The following is a 19,358-nucleotide window of genomic DNA, read 5'->3' as shown; positions in this document are numbered from 1 at the left end:
ATCTGACTAAAATTACAGTTAAGCTTTATTCACAGTATTTCCCTCAAATGACCTTTGGAAATCCCAAGAGGGGAGACCACATTTCTCCTCCCTTCTCTTGCAATAACTGAAGCTTCTGCATGATCAAAACCAGATGACAACAGCTCTTCTTCCTCCCAGCAGATAGCCAGGGCAGCATATGAAGGCAAGAGAAACCGAAGGCTAAACAGAGCCACGCTGTCTACTAGTACATAAAAATTCCATGTGTTCACTTTCATTACATTAGCTAAAGCTGCATTTAAAGAAGAAAGCTTTTCATAATGTTATTTTCCCAACTATAAATTGTTGGGAGTTCTACACATTAAAAGAAGTGGGAGTGACTAACAAGAATTTCTACATTAAAACATCATTTCCTTCACAGGATAATAGATACAGATAAACTAAATCTGATATAGACACAGTTTAGACAAACTGGATCAATATTTCCAAGTGGATTCAAAGCAGAAATGTTAAAATGACTCAACGGTAGCGCACGCTAGTACTGAAGAGCGTAGGTGTTGTTCAAGTAGGTGGGAACACTCTGGATCCACTTCATTCATAAATAAGTATTTCTCTCACTTCAAATCTCTCCAGTATTCAAAAAATGAACTTACTGATATTATTAGTTTTATCTTGCTATCCTTGTGTCATTTTCTTAATGGTTAAATTTACAATTTAAATGCAGAGGATGTTTTAGGTTGGGAAGCTGGTACCTGGTAACTGAACTGAAGTGAAATTAAATCTTCAGCTCCCTTGAATTCCTGCTTGCTTTGACCACTGACCAAATTCAAAACTGATAAAAAAGTAACTATGTTATCTTAACTATGTTAAAATAAGCCTAATCCATTAACCACGTCACATTTCTTGGCATGCCAACTATGATGCACTGCTACTTGGACATTCAAGGGCTTCTATATCAGAGTCAGAGAAAGACACTAAACCCCACCTCTGAGAAATAAGAATTAGAGATCAATTAGAGATATAAATAAATAATAATAAAAAAGGTCTATGAGCAATTTTTTTTTCACTTAAAATGATTTAATAATTTAGTAGAACTATAAAATATTACAAAAATTTGATGTTTATTTTTCACATTAATACCCACTTTAGTCAGAGGTTACTTGTGCCCTGCAGTGATACAGCTAACCTAGCTAAAGTAAGAGTATCTGGAAAGAAAAATGCAACATTATATTCAGATACTTAAACGGGTCACCGAAGTACACTTCAGTCTTCCAAAAAAAATGATGTGGAGAAGCCTGACTTCCCTTGGCTTCTCAAACATCAAACTTCCCACTGAACCTATTCAGCACTATGCCTTCATCACAGGAAGCACAAGTGCCCCGTGGATGGAAGTGGTACAGGTTCCACTGATGGACACCTAGGGAAAGAATGGCTTAAATAAAAGGAAATCTTCAGAGAGAAACACTTTTTGGGGGAACAGTTCTTTACTGTGAGGGTGGTCAAAGAGTGGAACAGGCTTCCTAGAGAGGTGGTTGGAGCCCCATGCCTGTCAGTGTTGAAGAGACACTTTAATTTTTGGATAGCCCTAAAGATGTCAGTCAGTTGGACTCAATGATCTCTGAAGGTCCCTTCCAACTCAACTATTCTCTTCTACTCGTATTGCACTGTATGTCTACTTCCTATCATGTATACTGTCAAAGCAGAAGGGAAACACAAAGTTACAAGACAGGAAAAGGAAGCACAATAACAAGATTTTTGGTATCATTCCTCTGTTTTGTCTTTTTCTGAGGATTAAAAGCAACAGAAGGAGAAATAGAGATTAAGATGTGAATGAAACCCTGTAGTCCTACCTACTACAATAAATATCTTAAACCTACCACAGAGGCAATAAAAAACCAGCAGCACTTACTGAAAGCAAGCTCTGATTCAATGTTAGATCACTAGTATTTCTCTCAGCTAACAATAAAAAAAAAATCAAAAGAGTCACTTTTTTCTTCCACATCACTGCATTTCTTAATTAAGTTTTAACAACTTGAAGACTAACAAATTTATAAGGTTCGTGATGAAATAAGTATTTCACAACTGGATAAGAAGCCAGTAGCATCCTCTGGATTTTTAACAATTACTTAGCTTCTAGACAGTAGAGACAAGTATCAAGCACAAGTTTATGCACCTTAGACATTAAAAAACAAATACACTAACTCCCACTGGACTACCGATGGAAACAAAAGCTTCTTTCAGGCATTAAATTAATAGGAAATAACTGAGTTAGAAAAGAGTGATAACTGCACAATATGCCAAATCAGCTTCTTTGTGTGCTTTTTTCATCTACATCTTATGTACTTTTTATTCCATCAGCTTTAAATCTTCTGCATACTTTCATATCGTGGCTGTTGGAGTACCAAATGTATAATTGAGATGCTTAAGAATGGTTGGTTGTTTTTGCTGTCAGCCCTTCTTCCCCAGATCAAAAAGCCCACACCATACCACCAGGTCAAGCTTACCACTGAAAGCGAACTCACTGAACTGCAGAGGTGCATTTCACATTAATTTCAGAATTGCCTTAGGCAAAATCCACAAAGGAGAAAAAAATAAAAATAAAAAAATAAAAAAGAAGAGCTCCCTCCATGAAATCATACTAAGAAATATTAGTTGGCTTCTAGTCATCCCCAGAAAGTGCACCCCTTGTTTGGATTATGCTTTTATCATTAAGTATTTTGCAGGGATCTTGCCCCAGTGCTTTGAAATCTGTCTGTTAGGAACAATCAGTTTGAATTTTCTATAAACCTACTTGATTTCATACAGTAAGCAAGAACTGTCATTCTGCAGAATATCTGTTATATCAATTGCCCTAAAAATTGCTGCAGTGCCATATCTGTAGCCAGTAAAAGTCACAGTAAAACATTTTTTTTTTATAAAAAGATTTGCTTCACAAATCTTACACACATCAGAAGTTATGCATTGTAAAATATATAGGCCAAAATACTAGTATAGAGGCATAAAATATTTAACCCACACATACACAATGACAATAAATTTTGGCAAACACATTACGCAAAAAAAAAAAAAAAAATCAGACCTAATTTTACATTAGTGTAAGAAAAGTCTGAACTGCTCAAGTTATGAAAAAAACTTGTATATGATAATTTAACCTCTGTATTCTTCTAGTTTTCTTTTTCTAGAATTCAGGATTTGTAGATGTTGAACTGCAGTAATGATATGAAGATACTGCCTACAAAAATCCCAAAACATAAAATCAAAATTATGACATACCAATAAAAAATATATGTAACTGATGCCTTTTTTTAAAAAAATATATTTATTTGTTTGGAAAGCATGATTTCTTCCTTTCTATCAGTAGTTTAATGTGCATATTGTGTGTATGTTTATAAAAGTTGCCACCTTTGCCACAATTCCCCCCTCAATTTGGTACTTTGTGAAGAGGCTGGAAAACCCAGCATCTCTATCACAGAATCTGTAACCTGCAGACTTCATGGAAAAGCAGTGCCACAGTATCTCAGAAGCCTTTGAGGGTTTTATTAGGCCAGGAACAAAGCCAGAATGTTTGTAGCTTATTATTATTATTATTATTACAGTGACAAAAACAACAACAAAAAGAAACATTGCATTTTTCCTTTCATTCTCATACACTGAATTATCTTTTATTTCACACAAAAAACAAAGATGGACAATACAAGGGACTACTAGATTGTATGCACTCAACCAATACCTAAAGCTTAAGTTTTCCCTGCTGTTTGACTGAGCACTCGGATTCTTCTCTTGATCTGAACACAGAAGCAAACTTATCTACTGGCACTTCTCTACGAGAAAACTAGCACCTTAAAGCTAATTAATATGATAGCTATCACATCAATCAATACATATGACAGCTACTGTAGATATGACAGCATATCATTCTTATGATAGGTATCATATCAAACAATATAATAGAACCAATAGAGGAAGGGTTTTTCAAAGACTGAAGACTTGTACAAATGTATTGTACTTGTACTTGTATTCTCCCCACACTCTAAGATCCCTTTCAGAGTAATGTAAACTGAACTGGCAAACTTCTATTTCCGTAGTTAATCTTGTGATAAAACTGTGTAATTCTAATGACTTCACGCACTAACTGCACGAGGAACATTTTTGTGCTTTGAGATTTAACAGAGACACCACCACCTAAGTCACTGCTCCATGTTCTGCTATTTATGCTTTTTACATGCACAATGCTCCTTGGAGGGATCAAAGCTGGTGTGAGGCCTATTCTTCTACCAGCCATTACCTGAAATCCTGTCAGAAGAGCAGGGCTGAATTTTTGCCTCTCTGCTCTTCCCCAGCTGACTGAAAGGTTTCCCAGCGGCATCACTCAAATGAAGATTTTGTCACAAATCCCGTGTGACTTTAGGATGAGCGGATTATTGCAGGCACATCATACTACGCTGCAAAATTACAAAGCCTTTACAAGGAGCAGTTGTTTTCTCCTCTAAGACCCTGGACAGATGGCAGGATTTGACTATCTCTAAATCAGCTTAGTCAAATACATGATCAGTTCTCCAGCCCAATATTCACTGTGTATTCTTAATGAAAGCGTTGAATGAAAAGGGCGATGTGCCAAGCTTAAAGCAAGCAAACAACAGAAATCCATTTTCCTCCACGATCAACCTCTTCGTGGTATGCTGTGCACATTTATACAAATCAAGGACGACAGAGTTCCTCTTGAAAAAGTAGCTCGTTACAAAACACAGAAGATCAAAACCTGAATTCTACTTTCCTGAGTGTTTTCAATTTAATCGAGTGCCTGTTGTTTTGTTGCAGCTATGAAGTAATCCAGGCAAATCAGGAGGTCAGATGACTGCCTGCCACAGAGGAACCACACCAAGAAACAAGCATAATGGGCTTCCAGGTACCTAAAATAACAGGTCCCTCAAAGGCTGGAAGTGCATCATCTCTGAGATAATCCCATCAGCAAGTGATGAGCGCTTCACTCATCAGAAGAGGCACCTAATGCTGGAGCATGACTTAATGCTGTCAAGAAAAGATGTGTGATTCTACTTTGATTTCTAAGAAGCAATCCTGAATCCCTGCTAATTCTCCTCTTAACAGCACAGGGAACCAAGAGCTTTCATGGAATTAGCAGATTTGTACCCATGCACTCACAGAGAATTTTGGTTTGTGTTTTTTCAGTGTATAAACAAAACTCATTTTGTTGGAAGACAAGAGTCAGCCATATTTCACTGTGGGAAATTGTTCTCAAGAACATTTCTGCCTGTCCTCCTTGCAGTGATATTTCTCCTCCCTTGGCACCGTAAGGGTAAAGTTCGCGAAGCAGAACTAATGATCACCACTGTGCAGACAGTGATTCTTCACTGCTGCAACTGCCCCTCAATCACAATCTTACTTCTCTTTGCACCAGGGATTAAAAAAAGAATCCTAGATATTAGGATATGCTAAATCAACCCATTTTATACTGCTTGAATTTTGAGTATGCAACACTCTTGAATGTAGGTGTGGCATTATTTTTAATGCAAAATTATGACAGATCTTTTGAAAGCCTAACATTCTGTGCTATTAAATGCAGGCTCGGATTTTCATTAGCATGAGAAGTGGTTGATTTTCTGTTTGAGTCAATATAATGAGTAACAAGTACATTCCTATTTGTATTGAAGTAGAAACAGTATCCTTATGTAACCTATACATTTATTTCCCTAAGTTATTGTCTGAAATAGTCAATATTTTAAGTTCCCAATCAAAGAGATTTGAAAGGGAAGTTTTAGTTTCCCAGACAAGTACCATAATTTTCACTGTATGTTAACATCTTTAATAATTACGAGACACATGTAATCAATGGCTTGCAAATAGAATTTGCATACACAACATGCAACAGTCTCCTTAAAACATTTTGAAAAACGATTCATTTTGTGATTTGACATGAGCTGATGGATGTTGAACAGCTTATTCACCATTGTTTGGGACAGGGTATTTAATTCATGCCTGGCTTTTAAACTAATGTGAGAGTTTGTATGTACCTTTATATTTGCATAGATGCTGGTTAACTACGTTATTCATACACAACAAGCCTATGCTCAGTTAGGTGGGTCTTCTGAAATACGTGGCAATTAAACCCTCCTACATATGAATCACTGAGCATTCACAGAATACTTTCTATATGAGTACTAAGTGTTTACAAATGAGGCTGGCATATTTTAAATAATCTTCACCACTTCACCACCTTGGTTAAGACAACGAAGTAATGCTATCATCATGTACAAACAGAGACACAGGCGGACACAGATTAAATAAGGTGACCTTATTCCTTACTCCCATCTTCCCACTATGGCTATGGCAACTGGACCCAGAATTTCACACACACCTTGAATCACTAGCTTGAAATACATGGAATATCAACTTAGGATCGCTTACACGTTCTGCAAAAGAAATATGATTACCATTATTTACAATTCTAAGAAGCTTCCCACAAATTCTAATACATTCGATCAGGCCATGCTTTTCCACAGGAATCAACAACGTGCAGTAGGCTCTCTGCTGAATGCTTAGTTCTGAAAAACACAAACATCATCACCACCAGGGCTAAAGCTGAAGCCCCAAAGGAATTTTGGAGGAGAAAAAAAAGGTACTGACTCCTTCACAGGCTCCTTCAAGATGACAAAGATAAACAGAAGAGTCAATATGCTAATGGTCACAGTGCTTATCAGAGACAATTTTCAATGGCGCATCTGTACCATGGGAAATTCTAACCTGCTGAACTTGTTCTTTCTAACTATTAACAAAACTATTTTTAAAAAATATGAAAATTTAATAGCTCTCTCCATGGAAGATAATGAAGTAAAGGATGTCCAACTGACTCTCATTAGATATTTTTGAAACAAAAGCATTTTTACTTTATACCAAAGTGAAATATTTTATGTTTTCTTAAAAAATACGTTTTAACAGGGTTTATCATCTCTATTTTCACTGTTAGGGCCTATCATTATCTTCTGCTAAAAAACACGAAGGAAAATTGTAAACAATGTTTAGTATCCAAAGCAAATGACACATTAGATTATCATTTGTAAGTAAGGTACGAGATTTATGAACCGGGTTTCTACAAATGCTGAAACAAAAACAGGATGCATTTGCTTAATCTGAACTGCACAAAGAGAAACAAAATGTGCCTACTTCCAATTTCTGGACTTGTATCAGTGAGGAATTTCTCCTTAGACAGCATCCTGCTGAAGGAACGTTGCCATTTTATTACAAACAGCTGCAAAAACCTGGATGGCTTTGGCATTTTACCATGTGTAGTTCAATTAGCGGGCCTTCCATTTTATTATTAAACCAGCTGTTTTCATACCCAGTTTTGTCTAAGTACAAACCTTTTAGCGACAGCCGTTTGTCACCCCCACATATATTAGGGATGAGAAAACAGCCCACCAATTAAGATGCCCTCACTGGCCCTACCACCTCCAGGCCCAGCCTGAGGTAGCAGTGGAACAGTTGAAGTAAAAACTCAGTTTTCCATTTCAAAGAAAGTTCAAAGACAAGAAGAAAACACTGCCCTGCAAAGGACGCAGATATTTTTATTTATTGCTGGAAAAGTTTAGTTAAGGAGTAGGCCATCAGATTTGCTCTGTATCATAACAAACAGTTGTGAGTCCACATCCTGTTCAGCAAGAAGGTCTACCTAGTTTTCATTCAAGTCTTGGATTAAATCTATGGATCTGACAAAATGGTGGTTTGAGCATTCTTACAACAGTCACAGCTTAGGATCAAAGACACAGAGTCAAAAAAATGGTCAAGATATAAAGCAAGCAGTTTTGAACTGGTTTTACAATTCTGATGCTACTCCAGCAAGACATACCTAAACTATTCCTTAGGCCCCATATCACCAAGTGATAAATTAAAGGAAATATTAAAAGCACATGAAAACAGGACACCTTTAGGTAGAAAAATAATCTTGAGATCACTTATCTTCTCTGCTTCTATCCAAATTCCTGGGTTGCCAAAAATCACCAACACATTCTATTAACACTAAGTATTTATTCCACAATCCAATAGTCCTTTAGAAAGCACACCGAGATAATTTATCCAAGAGAAATTATTTAAAATGAAATATTCTAAAATAAAACCAAAGATACTTATTTAAAAGAAGTGAATAACAAATTAGGTTACATTTATCTGTAGCTCCAGCATCGTTTGATGAAAACTACATGGACTTTCTTTCTTCCTTTTCTGAGCATGAGACTAAATGACCCATGTTAAGACACTTTTATGCACCTGTTAATTTAAAGACATAAATACTACAAACATTTCACAGTAAGACTGCCCACTGAAAGCACTCTACATTTTCACTTTAAGGTAACAAAAACAAACTGAGCTAAATCACCACCAGCAGAGAACACAAAACACTTCTCTTACCTCCATTTCTGTGCAGTGTAACCGGTCTGATTTATCTGTAATAAAAAAAAAAAAAAAAAGAAAAGCTTTCAGTTTAAGTCAATGGACAAAACACTAAGAAGTCAACTCTTTTTTTTCCAGTTTTAGCCAAATATTCTTTGCCTTACTTCAATCACACATTTCAATAATATTGCAATTATACATGCATCACAGAATTAACAACAAAAAGGCCCTGCCCTCTTTATTTGGATCCTTCACGACTCTCCCTTTTAAGATGTCTTTAATGTTTGGCTTCATTATTTAAATTGTATGAATGATGCTCAGCCATGGAGGGAACATGAAAACACGTTGGCTTAAATTAAGCAGGAGCAAGTAATTATTTCAAGAGAAAACATACCATTAATTCATAGACCAGGAAAAAGCCACTTGCTTCATCTGATACTTCTGGGATATCAGAGTTCAACAACAACAACATGAAGTTTGAGCAAGCTAAAGCAGAAATATTGTTGTAATATTTTCAGAGGTCTTTTCTTTCAATTTTTGTGTTTCCTCTGAGTTCAGAAGAAGCATCACTTTGGAATTTAATCAACATGGAGAAATTAAGCGTCTGAATTGTTTCATCAAATTGAAATCTCAATATTCTCAAAGACAAAACACTTTGGTATAAAAGTGCAAGTGGCTTGCCAGTTTATGAAAAAAATAAAACTGAAATTTCACATCATATACCATTTGACTAAAAGCTGCAAGATTATCACTCTGTGTTGGTAATTCATATGAGAAGAGCACAAAGTAGGACGTAGCAGGACGATTTTCTGTTGGGAAATGATACTCAGGAAAATGAAATATTCCATAGAAACATTCCACAGAGAAGGGGAGCTCCCCAAAACCTGACTTTCAAAACACGTGGATCTTTAATTTGACCTCTGTGGTTTTTGCTCTTTGGGACCCCCCAGGAGAGCCTGCAATGGGGAGCCGTAAATGGAAGGACTGTCCTCATCAGATCGCCCAAGCGAGCTCAAGGAAGTTCAACCTATGGTTAGCATAGTATTTGTACACAGCAGCAATCGTGCTGACTTAGTATGTAAAATCTGAATGGCACACAAAAGCAGAGAAGAGTCACCCACACAGAAAAGGATTTATTTTTCACGCAGAACTAGTCGCCCTCCCTTTGAACCTAAAGGTTACACGCATCTTGAATGAATACAGAGCAACTAACTAACAGAGGGAAAGCTGTTTACCTTTGTTTTGAACTCTTGCCAGTGTAAGCTGAATGCTTAACACCGGTGGCTTATTACAAAATGAAGCACAGGAGAGTGACTTAGTAAGGCAGCTTTTAAATACTGCATCCTCTTTGCAGAAGGACTGGTGATCCTGGTCAATCCATGTCAAGATCCACACAGGAGACATTCCTGGTGTTCAAAATGGTAGCACTCCTTTGATTGTTTTAAATGGTAAATGGTGGTAGTTCAATAAGAACTTTTTTTATTTATTGAATACTTCTACAAATATTAGCAGATTTATGACTATTGGGGGCTACTTCTGTGAAACTCAAATGAAGATGACCAAAACAACACACCTCCACAATATAAGACAAGAGAAGGCCAATTCACAGAAACGCAGTCAGAATGGGGAAGAAAAAAAACTTTTCAGAAGAAAAAAAAAGGTATTTTTGGAAAATTACTACTTAGAAAAAGTAAGTGATTTTAAACCTATAATCACGCAATGGCACGCACCATTCTGCCAGTACTTGCAACTGCTGATAAATTCAAGTACTTTGACTTGTGTCTCCTGTAGCATGACTGACAGGAGTCAGACCATTTACCAGATCCTCTCAGTTGCACAGACCCATCGCTACACTTCACGGCTACGCTGAGGTCCTATGAAGATCCTTTTAACAGAAGTCTTAACCAAATCCTTACATACAAAACAAATAAATCAGCCCACACCGAAAGAGGTAAAGCAGAAATTCCACTTCTGAAAGGAACAGCAAGAAACTCATCTCATGGCCCCTCTGATAAATCTTCTTTGATAAACTTCCATGAAAGAAGTTCCTCAACTCCAGCTTTAGAACCTTTCCTTGTCTCATATCTGGTACTACCACAATTTACTACTGCTTACAGAGATTTATTTTTTTTAGTACTATAACTAATGTAGGGAACATCTTAAGCCATATTACTTATTCCCATTGCTTGGAAACTGGGCAACACCACAGAAGACGAGCAACATCTATACCAGTACCTCAAAAGCAATGGTATTGTCAGGATTCCACATCCTGAGGAGGGAAACAGGAGTAACAAGTAGTTTAAGTCTCACACCAGCTCAAACACACCACAGATGGTATTCTAGACGGGCACAAGCTACTGGTTGACTTGCACCATTTTAACACTATAGACTGCATTACAGAAATTATTTACTATACCATTCCCTGCCCCTCTCTACCTTGATTCCAACCATGTACTCAGCTGATTTCCCTGATCTGTTTGCAGTGACTCTTTTGGAAGTTTCCCAGATTACTAAAGACACCTGTATTAACTCACCTAAGAAACACATTTTGACATGAATCTATCAAGACTGAGCTGAATTTGCTCTTGTATGGCCCATGCAAGCAAAATTTAGTCATAATGGCTAGCTATAGGAATTTCTTCTCTTCAGCTCAGATGACTGAAAAAAAAAAAAAACAAACTTCTAAACATAGCCTAAGGGTCACACTTTCCTAATTCGCACTGGGAGAGAGAAAAAAAAAACATTTTTTATATAATATATATACACACACCTATAAGAAGTCATAAAACTATCTCCGCAGGCAGAATTGTTTATCTCGTAAATAAGTGAAGGTTTACAAATTTATGTCAGCAGATGCTTCTTTACATAGATCCAAACCTCTTTGCCCTTCATAACCATTCAACCAGCTGCTAACCTGTGCAGCGTTTCTACCATTCTTAATGCCAAAAGATATATATCAAAAGTGTTTTCCCGTGACAGCTTTCCAATAGTGACTAATGCATTCGTTACTAGTAAACAGCACAACTTTGACTGTCAAATTAACTTCAATTTTTAAACTTCATTTTTTTTCCAGTTCGGGAGATCGTATGATTTTTCCCTCATGGGTTGTTGAAATGCAAAAAAATGCAGTTTTTGAAAGAAGGCAAGAGGCTTACACTGGAGGTTTCCTGTATGCCTGAAAATAGCCTTCAAAGAGACGTATAGGCCATGGAACAACAGTAACAACAAAACAAAGCCAACAAAAACCTTTGACCACCATTTTTCATTTCTCAAAATTTCTATTTGAAAATTATTCATATTTCAAGCCCCCAACAAGCTGAGTCAGGCCAAACTTTCATTGAGCATTAGGGCGCTCTGACTCGTCCCTCGAGGCAGGAGCTTCAGGTCGCTGATTAGACAGGGAGAAATAACTATTTCCAAATAATCATTTTGGAATGCGGTTTTAAAAAGACTGTACTCAACTAACCAATAGCTCATGCTTCACTGAAGGGCAATTTCCATGCCTTGCAAGGATTAATATATCACAGATAAAGGTCTTCACTGATTTTAAAACAAACAGCAAGCCTATCACGTACTGGTGCAAAAAGTATGAGGTACACATTTAAGACATCATTTTAAAGCTGGAGTGGATAATTCAGTATGTTAAAAAGCACTGACTGATACAGATATTTGCAAGAAAGCCTGCTGGATGTGCCAAACCATTTGCACTCCACTATCTGAAATAAAACCAGGGAGTTGATGTCTGTGTCCTGGCACCACAGCACATGGCTGCTGCTGCTTCCACTGCGAGCAGCTGCCCCAAGAGCCTGTGAGCCCCTTCCCAGCCTTCCAGCAACGTCTGAGACTCCTCTGCTCCGATCCCAAAGTGTTTCCTTCCAGACAGCTTCGATCCTGATTGCAGAAGGGAGATCGTCAGCACTCACGTTCAGACAGCAGCGTAGCTGGTGCATGAGCTAGCAACGAGCCTGGAAGTCATTTCGTGTTAAAGATTAATAATCGACTTAAATATCACAACCTATTGATGCAGGTCTGGGGAGAACTAAACCTATTATTTCCACACTAGCAGACTTCAGGGTGCCCTCAGGAAAGACAACCACTGCCCATTCGTGCTGGAGGACAGAGGGAGAGGTGGCAGAAGGAACACGGGGCCTACCTGAAGGAAAGGGAGAGAGGGACAATATGGGAGTCACTAAATCAAGACACACAAATTCAACAGGCCTTAGTCAGGCCCCCAGATTAAGCTGAATTTATGTGTATTTTCTGGCTTTCAAGTCAGCAAGAGGCACTGTAGCTACAACAGGAGGCTATTCCCTGGCCTTAAGAGAACAAGGAACTCCTTAAAAACTACAACAACAACAAGCACCCATTGTAATCATCTGATTGCAGGAAATGGGGTAGTCCTTACCAAATCTGACAAGGTTTTCAATCCAAGAGTCAAGATTAGTGCCAACAAAAGGAAAAGACAAGAATAAAGGCAGCAAAAGGCACCCAAGCGACATAAAGACAGGAGATGATATGTAAAGCACGGGGTTAGTAATTACACGGAGGGGAAAGCAATGATGTAGCAGGAGTGAGCCAGGCTTCTGGCACAGGATGGCTATTACAGGACACACAGATGAAAGGCATGGGAGGAAAGAAAGCCTGGGTAACGAAAAGAAAAATGTGAAAATGGCAAAGAAAATATAAACAAAGCTTGAAGATGACCATCAGGCTGCGGGGAGGAAGGTGGTGAAAGCTGAGAAGATGAGGATGTGGAGGAACCAGAAGGGGTTAGGAGGGGAAACAGGAGACCCCTCGGAGCAACCAGCAGAGGCTGACGTTTTTAAGGAAAACACTTAGGCCTAAAGAGTCAACATATCCCTCCTTTAAACTGTGTAATTAGGGGACAACAGGTAATGGGGTGAGTCCTCACAGCTCATGGCTTTTTGGATCTGACTCACGATTTATGTATCAGCCTCCGGTAGGTGACTTAGACCTGGTATGCTGCACTTCTCAGACTGGGAGAGGACGAAGAGGAGAGAAAGGAAATTTTAAGAAAATACAAGGAAAACTCCTAGAGATGTTAACGTACTGAAGGAGGCCAGGGCGTTGTGTCAATGTTTTTTTTCATGACTTCATCTTTCTCCGTTCAACCCAGGTTCACTGAAGTTACTCCTCATTTTGTACAGTCATAAGTAATCCTCTGCACAATGTCCAAAGCAGATAATGACTAAGAGGTCTTCACCCAGTAAAGTTTTGTAATAAAAGTTTTTAAAATAATAATTTTCCTTAATACCAAATTAAGGAACCCACACTACCTTAATGCTACCCTGTAAGGTACCACACAGTGATTGCTCACTGTCTTGTCCCATTTTTACTCGGCACAAGGAAACTGGCTCCGGTCACCGTCCAATTCTTTCTACATCCACTGCTCACCCTCTATAGCAAACCCATACGTCTACCTAGGGATCGAGACAATTTTTGTTATTCTAAGATAAATACTGTGCTAGAAATGCATCTCAAAGTGCTGCTGAGCTCTATGAAGAGCTGCCATCCTATTCAAAAAATGCTTATTTGAGTACAGATACTACGCTTGCTCTTCTTTGGCATGTCCATTTATCAACTCTCCACCAAAAAAAAAAAAAAAAAAAAGTGAATATGCACTTAGACTTCACGTCTCAAAAAGCTTTTTTTTTGTTTGTTTGTTCTTAGTTCTGTTACTCTAATCGTACTCTCATTTTTCCTAGAGCCATCCACTTACTTGCTGGTCCAACAAGCACGGGTGCTTGTGGCAGAAAGCTGAATCCACTGAAGTCTGAGGGAGCTTCAAGCATGTTATGGATTTTCTAAATTGATACCACAGCACTGCTGGACCAGTTACGAGCTTTTACCCGCTGCTAATAAGCTCTCTCAAGCAGATGGAAAAGCAGTTCCCAGCCTCTCTCTACCTTGGCTATGTCTTTGGAGCCTCGTATTTACACTGCACAGACTGACTCATCTTTCTGTTGCTCTTAAAGCGCACAGCAATAAAATCGGTGGCGTGCTCATACCTCTGCGCGTGTCACGCAAGCTACCTCCAGATTTTATCAGTGGTGGGACAATAATCGTTTTGTCTCCTTACTGGATCCAGCGCTGTAACCTAATAAATTAACAAAACGCGAACACTGCAGTTTTCTTTCAACAGAGATGATGAAAAAGCTTCCCTAGTTTTCAAAGACACGTTCAACAAGGACCCAGGATGCTACGTGCCTTAATCCCCTCATCACCTCCCTTACTGCAAGGCACTTCCCCAGCCTCGCCAAGGCACTCACATTCCGGCCACTGACACCTCCTGCCAGGCCCTGATGCTGGACTCCACGACCAAAAAACGCCACTTTTGTTCCTTCTGCTGTGATGCCCCTTACAGACCTCATATTAATTCCCCGCAACATCATGGAGACGTCTCATTTCTCACTCTTCAATCACTGTTCACAATGACAATTACAATTCTGCTTTTCCTTCTACAGCAACATTTAATTGCACTAGTAAAGAAAAACCCTGTTAAATTACAAAAGTATTATCTTTCAGTAAGTCATGAGCATCTGGAGCCCACAGCTCCTCAAAGTTCCTTGCTGTTAAGCTTTCCTTAGGAACAATAAATGCAGATTTCGGACAACACCAAACTAGTCACTCTGCCTTCACAGCCTGATTCCCATCTTTTCGTTTTTGTGAACAAATCTGGTAACCGAGGTTGCCCATTGGTAACTTCCTTCCACTTGTTTTGTGCAGGCATCTGGAATGTGATTTTATTTACTTATTTACTCCAAGCCAAAGGCATTACATTTTCTTCCTACCTTGACCACCACTAATAGATACACATCTTACAACTCTAACAAGAAACCGTGAGGTTTAATACATCAACCCTTACTTCTTTTAAACACAGATGTTTCTGAATATCCCTGAACAAAATCTGAGTTCAGAGCATAATTAAGCGTTAATTCTAGAAGCAGGATTTATTTCAGCAGTAGTCACGGCGGCCCCTGTTTTGAAGTTTAAGCAGCCAACAGGGCTACTCCCATCCATTATCTTTCAAAAGGGTCAACCAAATTAGAAGGACAATGCCAGGACATTCATCTTCTTCTGAAAAGCACGCATATCTTTCATAAGCACTCTTCAAGAGGCTGATAAATGAGAACCTCTTGATGCACACAAGGAAAATTTGCATTTATTAGTCCTATATTTCTCCGCCCTGCCTTCCAATACCTGGGCACACAAAGAAGGACGTGAAAGCCATTACAGCTGCCAACACTGTGTTACTCCTCTCTACCACGTCTCACCCCGAGCCCTCTGAGTCCCGTGAAAGCCACCACGCAGTCAACTTTTCTGCGATCTTTTTGATTCAGAGCCAGAGCTCTCCATGTGTTATACCCTGCCCTGAACACCTGGCAGCTGCCCAGGAGGAAAATCTGCATGGCACTTCAGTAGCTTCCCTCTGTGCTTCCTCCTCTGGGGCTGGAGGAGGACACAAAAGGAGGAGGGGGACGATGAGGAGGTAGTTCTGGCGCTGGTTTCCTACTCGCATACCCATCACTTTGTTTCTGCTTCAAGTCTGAAAACACCACCACCGCTTGTAAGCACTGTTCCTCGAGGAGAGGGCTCGAAGCAGTCAAACCGCACGTTTACAACCAACATTGTAACTCATTCAGAAGGTATTTTTATCACATCTGGCACTTTACTAGATGCCACTGTTAGTTCCTTCCATATAAACTGCAAGCAAAATAGAGAAGACAAAAACATCCATTAGATAAAATACGCTGTATCTCCAAATTCATCTGTCCGAGCAGCCCACATTTCTGTGGTATTTAGATGTCAGACAGCTGCAATGATTCATACCAAGATGACCACGGGGAACTCTCCTTTTTTTTTGCATGTTCATGTTTATTTCTTACTCGCTCCACCTCTGGCAGGACGGTAAGGTTTGCAAGGCACTGTGAAAACAGCTCTTTTGTAAGTGTCCCTGAAGCAAACTCCGCGACGTGGCCGCGTTGGCTCCTGAATTAGCCGGAGCTCTGCTGACAGGCGTGACTGATCACGTCCTTCTGCCGGCCCTGAACAAAGCCTGAATGTTGGCGACCCAAAGACACCATTCTGTGGGGACTCCTTTATTTGCCACACAGGATCCTCTTGTTTACCAAAACAGACACCAACAGCCAATATTTGATGCTGTGATGACCCAAACCTACACGCCAACCTACAGCTATACATTTTTCATGCACTGCAGTAACAGAATAGTTTTGCAGCTCAGAATTATTAGCCCACAGAATCCCTACTGCTCTAGCAAATCTTCTGACACAGCCACTTAAACCTAAGTTGTCTGAGACACGAAGGCAGGAAAACAATTACCAGGAATCCTTCCTGATCCTCCTCCTGCTGGGGATTCAGACGGTCAGGTAATACAAACACTTGCATGAAAATGAACAGCTGAGAAAGGTTTCCATTCTCAATCTTTTTTTTACTTCTATATAACCAAAACATACCTGATTAAAGGAAAAAAAAAAAAAAAAGAGATAACTAAGGATCCGAGGATTAGCAGACTACGCAGGTAAAACTGAGACGAACATTTTAAAGTTGTTCTCTGGTTTTGGTTAATGACAGGGATCTGACTTCAAGGTTGTTTTCCTGCCATCCATATCAGTGAAACTCATCTTTCTTTCCTACCTCAAGGACATTTTGTTCAATTTCTAGGTATTTTCAGTCGGAATTTCAAGTATTGCGCATTAGCCCGAGAACTGATTCACAAGAAATGGGTCTGGAAACGCACCACCCATTTCTACATAATCAGTACTTCTTAGGACAGCTTTAATTTGTATCTCAAGAGTAAAATTAACGTGGCCAGACGGCTTCAGGGCCTATGCTGCTGCACAGGGCTCCCCTAGCCATAGCACCAGGGCAGCAGCTCTCAAGTTTTCATTGCTGCTAAGCTGAATACCCGAGCGTAAGAATAACTATCCCTTTGAGAGGCTTGAGATGAAGGAGGCTCGCAACGCTCATTAATCATCATCCAAGGACGTTGCAGGGAGCAATAAAGAACAGAACTGGGACAGTTCAAAAGATACCAAAGAGCAGCAAGCCTGCTGCTGGCTCTTCCACGCAGCATCCACCGCACCATGCAAATGGCGATTTCCAGTGGAAACCTGCCACAGGCTCCACAAACCAAAGAAAAACAGAATCTTGGATTCATGTTGTTGCCAGGTAGTCCTACAAATCCTTTGTAAAAGCGTGAAGGCCGAGCACTGCCTGTGCTGCACAGGCGTATTCGGAGGTGTGGATGCTGGGATGACTTGGGGCAGGCAGATACAGACGTGGGATCGCTGAGCATGGTCTGGCAGGCGACATCTGGCCCCGAGCTCCCTTCCTCGCCTGTTAATTACAGGTATCAGAGGGGTGCGTGCCTGGTGGTCCCCTCATGCCCTCCCAGGAGGTTACGGACATCTGCGTGTGTGTGCCAGAGCGGGGCCTGAGCCTCACGTTCAGATACACCCCACAGGCCATTAAAAACATTAAGAGGCAACAGAATGAGGCCACAAACAGCAAGGAAATGGTAACAACAAAAAGAAACACCTACTAAATCACTGCCTTTCCTACAGCTGACGTGAGAGAGAGGAAGAAGCCTGATCCCACCACAAAACACTAAAAGCAGAAGCAGCACACGGGGTGCAATGCCCGGTTCTGCGCGTTCATGGGGCACACAAATCCACTGGCCGGGCAAATGTTTCCCCAGCACCTCCGGGTGCCGGTCTGGCATTTTATTAACATTACCATCACCTATTTTTAAAAAATACGAGAGCACATCAGCCCGTATTCAGGTGGAAATGGTTATGAGACCCACTGAAGTTGTGGGGGGAAGTCGCAGCCCCTCTTCCATTCTGCATTTTTCGCTATTTGCGGGTACTGCTGGCCCCGCGCTGGCCGACCCGCAGCACGCAGCACAACACCCACGCACTGACCCCACTGTGCATTCACCAGCCTGAAAAACCCCAATTTTTCTGAATTTCCCCCAATTTCAGCGACGCTGAATCCGGCTAGCCTGACAGCGGGGAGCACCACGGATGTGCGATGAGGACGATGCCTCATCCCCGTGCCGGCTGGGTTTAGGCTGAAAACCCCCTAAACCCCCACACCCAGATAAACCCGGATAAACCCAGATAAACCCCGCACACCCCGCAGCCTCCCCGGGCGCGGGTCCCGCGGCCAAAGGCGGTGGAGGGGGGCTTTCGGGGGTGCTCGCCCCTTACCCTCGGCGCCGTGGGGCGGCCGCCGGGGCTCGCCCTGCTCCATGCTGACGGCTCCGTCCCTCCAGACGCGGAGGTGCGCGGCTGCCCCCGGTCTGCCCGCGGGGGTCTCCCGGCGGCGGGCGCGGGCCCGCAGCCAGCCGCAGCACTGGTAGCAGACGGCCCACGCCTGCTCCTCGTTGATGGGCTGGTTGTACAGCCGCAGGATCTCCTCCAGCGACAGCGCCTCCGGTTGCCCTCCTCCTCCTCCTCCTCCTGGCTCTCCGTCCTCATCGTCCGTGGCGGCGACGGCGGCGGCAGCAGCGGGGCGGGAGGCGCCGGGCTGCGGCTCGGAGCCGCGCTCCCCCGGCAGCGCCATGCCCTGCGCGGCTCAGCGCCCAGCGCTGCTGCTGCTGCTACTGCTCGTACTGCTGCTGCTGCTGCTGCTGGTACTGCTCGCACTGCTGCTGCTGCTCCTCCTTGTGCTGCTGCTGCCGCTCCTAGCGCTCATCCTCCCCGCCCCGCCAGTGCCGCCAGGCCGCCGGACAGCCCGGCCCAGGCGGGCGGGCAGCGGGCGGCCGGGGCGGGAGGAGCGGCCCCGGCGCTGGCGCTGGCGCTGCCGCCGCCGCGGGGGGAACGGCTCCGAGCCGCGCAATGGCGGCCCCGCGCCCCGCAGCGCCCCCTGCCGCCCGCCCCCCGGCACGGCAGCGCCCGCACAGCCCCCTGCTGCTGCTGCTGCTGCGGCTGCGA

The 19,358-nt window shown here is 41.6% G+C and overlaps 1 protein-coding gene across 3 annotated transcripts in view; it reads right to left on the bottom strand.

Annotated features, from left to right (window-relative positions):
* Nucleotides 1-19,159, bottom strand: part of SPIRE1 (spire type actin nucleation factor 1) — a 126,128-nt gene extending 106,969 nt beyond the window's left edge. For all 3 annotated transcript variants that reach the window (XM_082752627.1, XM_082752628.1, XM_082752629.1), the window contains exons 1-2: nucleotides 18,633-19,159; nucleotides 8,398-8,432 (exon numbers count right to left, since the gene is read on the bottom strand). In XM_082752627.1, the coding sequence (XP_082608753.1) occupies nucleotides 8,398-8,432; nucleotides 18,633-18,987 (390 nt within the window). In that variant the 5' untranslated portion in view covers nucleotides 18,988-19,159. The remainder of the gene's footprint in view (nucleotides 1-8,397; nucleotides 8,433-18,632) is intronic.
* Between the last annotated feature and the right edge of the window lie 199 nt (nucleotides 19,160-19,358).

Source organism: Aythya marila, assembly GCF_965140915.1.
Source record: "Aythya marila genome assembly, chromosome: 2".
In the NCBI taxonomy this organism is placed as follows: domain Eukaryota; kingdom Metazoa; phylum Chordata; class Aves; order Anseriformes; family Anatidae; genus Aythya; species Aythya marila.
This window is presented reverse-complemented; position numbering and strand designations above follow the sequence as displayed.